At 55.2% G+C, this 2,281-nt stretch overlaps 2 protein-coding genes across 2 annotated transcripts; one reads left to right on the forward strand and one right to left on the reverse strand.

Annotated features, from left to right (window-relative positions):
- The first annotated feature begins 279 nt into the window (after positions 1–279).
- On the forward strand, positions 280–1,301 carry LOC121500088 (histone H1.3). The gene has a single exon (XM_041771544.1). It carries the CDS (start codon positions 325–327, stop codon positions 973–975), a length of 651 nt encoding a protein of 216 aa, XP_041627478.1. The 5' UTR covers positions 280–324; the 3' UTR covers positions 976–1,301.
- Positions 1,195–1,653, reverse strand: LOC121499897 (histone H2A type 1-H-like). The gene has a single exon (XM_041771141.1). The coding sequence runs from the start codon at positions 1,651–1,653 to the stop codon at positions 1,195–1,197; it is 459 nt and encodes a 152-aa protein (XP_041627075.1).
- Between the last annotated feature and the right edge of the window lie 628 nt (positions 1,654–2,281).

Genomic DNA, 2,281 nt, shown 5'->3' on the forward strand with positions numbered 1-2,281 from the left:
AGAATCAGGAAAGTTTCAGAGTACTGGTTTCGAAAGTAGGTAAAGCAAATAAGGCAGGAACGAAGCCTGAAGACTCTTGGATCCGTTTCCTCCAAATCTCTAATTATTTCATGCCTAGATTTCTGATGTTTTTCTTCTTTTTTGAGAGGAAAGAAACACAGCCACGCTACAGAGCGGAGGAGCCCTACGGAGCAGCGCGGCGTACCGCGCAGGCAGCCAATCATCACTCAGTCGTGCTCTATATAAACCCGCGGCCGCCCGGCTGGAGCCACGTCGTCCTGACAGTCTTCCCGGACTTTCTGTGTATTTTGACTAAGCAGGAAAATGTCGGAGACCGCGCCAGTTGCTCCTCCTGCTTCCGTACCTGCAGAGAAGACACCTGTTAAGAAGAAAGCGAAAAAGGCGGGCGTTGCTGCTGGAAAGCGCAAGGCGTCCGGGCCCCCGGTGTCCGAGCTCATCACCAAGGCCGTGGCCGCGTCCAAGGAGCGCAGCGGCGTGTCCCTGGCCGCGCTCAAGAAGGCGCTGGCGGCCGCCGGCTACGACGTGGAGAAGAACAACAGCCGCATCAAGCTGGGCCTCAAGAGCCTGGTGAGCAAGGGGACCCTGGTGCAGACCAAGGGCACAGGCGCCTCGGGCTCCTTCAAGCTCAACAAGAAGGCGGCCTCCGGGGAGGCCAAGGCCAAGAAGGCGGGCGCGGCCAAGCCCAAGCGGGCGGCGGGGACGGCCAAGAAGCCCAAAAAGGCGGGGGGGGCCGGCACCCCCAAGAAGAGCGCCAAGAAGACCCCGAAGAAGGCCAAGAAGCCCGCCGCGGCCGCCGTCACCAAGAAGGTGGCCAAGAGCCCCAAGAAGGCGAAGGCGGCCAAGCCCAAGAAGGCGACCAAAGCCAAAGCCCCGAAGCCCAAGGCGGCCAAGCCCAAAGCGGCCAAACCCAAGGCGACAACAAAGGTAAAGAAAGCTGCGCCTAAGAAGAAGTAAAAGTTGCAGCTCCTGGATGTCTTGCAAATATCAAAGGCTCTTTTCAGAGCCACCCACTAACATCCGGCAAAAGAGCTTAGTAACTAGTAAGTATAGTGCATTTTGCATTTTCCGCTCTTTGCGCGTTCCCAGCCCGCGGTGCTTTTTCACTTTGCCGCCGCTGTCTGATTGGCTCGCTGGCACTTCAAGCAGTTTTGCAACCGCCATTTCGGGTCACCGTTACCGTAGGAGAGACTTGGCTCTGAAAAGGGCCTTTGGCTTTGGGGAAGTAATAGCTGTGAAACTCTCCACTTGCTCTTGGCCTTGGGGGCTCTCGGTCTTCTTGGGCAGCAGCACGGCCTGGATGTTGGGCAGGACGCCGCCCTGCGCGATGGTCACGCGGCCCAGCAGCTTGTTGAGCTCCTCGTCGTTGCGGATGGCCAGCTGCAGGTGGCGCGGGATGATGCGCGTCTTCTTGTTGTCGCGGGCCGCGTTGCCCGCCAGCTCCAGGATCTCGGCCGTCAGGTACTCCAGCACGGCCGCCAGGTACACCGGCGCGCCCGCCCCGACCCGCTCCGAGTAGTTGCCGTTGCGGAGCAGGCGGTGGACGCGGCCCACCGGGAACTGGAGCCCGGCCCGCGACGAGCGCGTCTTGGCCTTGGCGCGAGCCTTGCCGCCCTGCTTCCCGCGTCCGGACATGTTAGAGAAGAACGTGTAATTCTCTTAACTAATTAGGAATTGTTACTATAGTCTCCGATTGTTGAGCGAAATTTCCTTTCCCATTGGTTTGCAGAGCTGTTGAGAGTTAGCCAATCAGAAGGTACTCTGGGTTTACAGTACCTCCGTTAAAGCAAATACTTAACCAATTAGAGATTGAGGTAAAAATTATTATATATTTCCAAACAATGGGAAATCTTGGATTTTTTTCCCCCTTGATCACATGGAGTCTTTTGAGGGACTATTCAGGGTATTCTTCGCTAAAGCTGCATAAATTTTTTGCCACCCTGGTGCTAAGGAATAGTAAAAAGTGTAAATGTCATCTCTGGTGGTTTATAGTTTATCCTCCCTACCAGATTCCTTCCCCTAGTTTGTTGAGAGGTACCAGGGGAGCCATGGTTGGCTGTCGATTTTTCTGCTGAATAGGCAGCAGGAATTGGAACGGTGAAACACAATAAAAGAAAAATCTCTGGGAAGGCTGCGTGGTTGGCTAGAAAGTTCCTGGAGTTGAGGTGACCAGTGGAAAGTAAATGGGTTCTAGATGGTTTGATCCAGGTCCACTTTTTTCCCAGGGCAGAAATGTTCCTATTTATTTCTGGGAAGCCCACTT

The sequence above is a fragment of the Vulpes lagopus genome, chromosome 10, assembly GCF_018345385.1.
Source record: "Vulpes lagopus strain Blue_001 chromosome 10, ASM1834538v1, whole genome shotgun sequence".
Lineage (NCBI taxonomy): Eukaryota > Metazoa > Chordata > Mammalia > Carnivora > Canidae > Vulpes > Vulpes lagopus.

What these genes read in the sequence shown, in the direction of transcription:
- LOC121500088 (XM_041771544.1), top strand. Translation starts at nt 325, where the DNA reads ATGTCGGAGACCGCGCCAGTTGCTCCTCCTGCTTCCGTACCTGCAGAG.
- LOC121499897 (XM_041771141.1), bottom strand. Translation starts at nt 1,653, where the DNA reads ATGTCCGGACGCGGGAAGCAGGGCGGCAAGGCTCGCGCCAAGGCCAAG.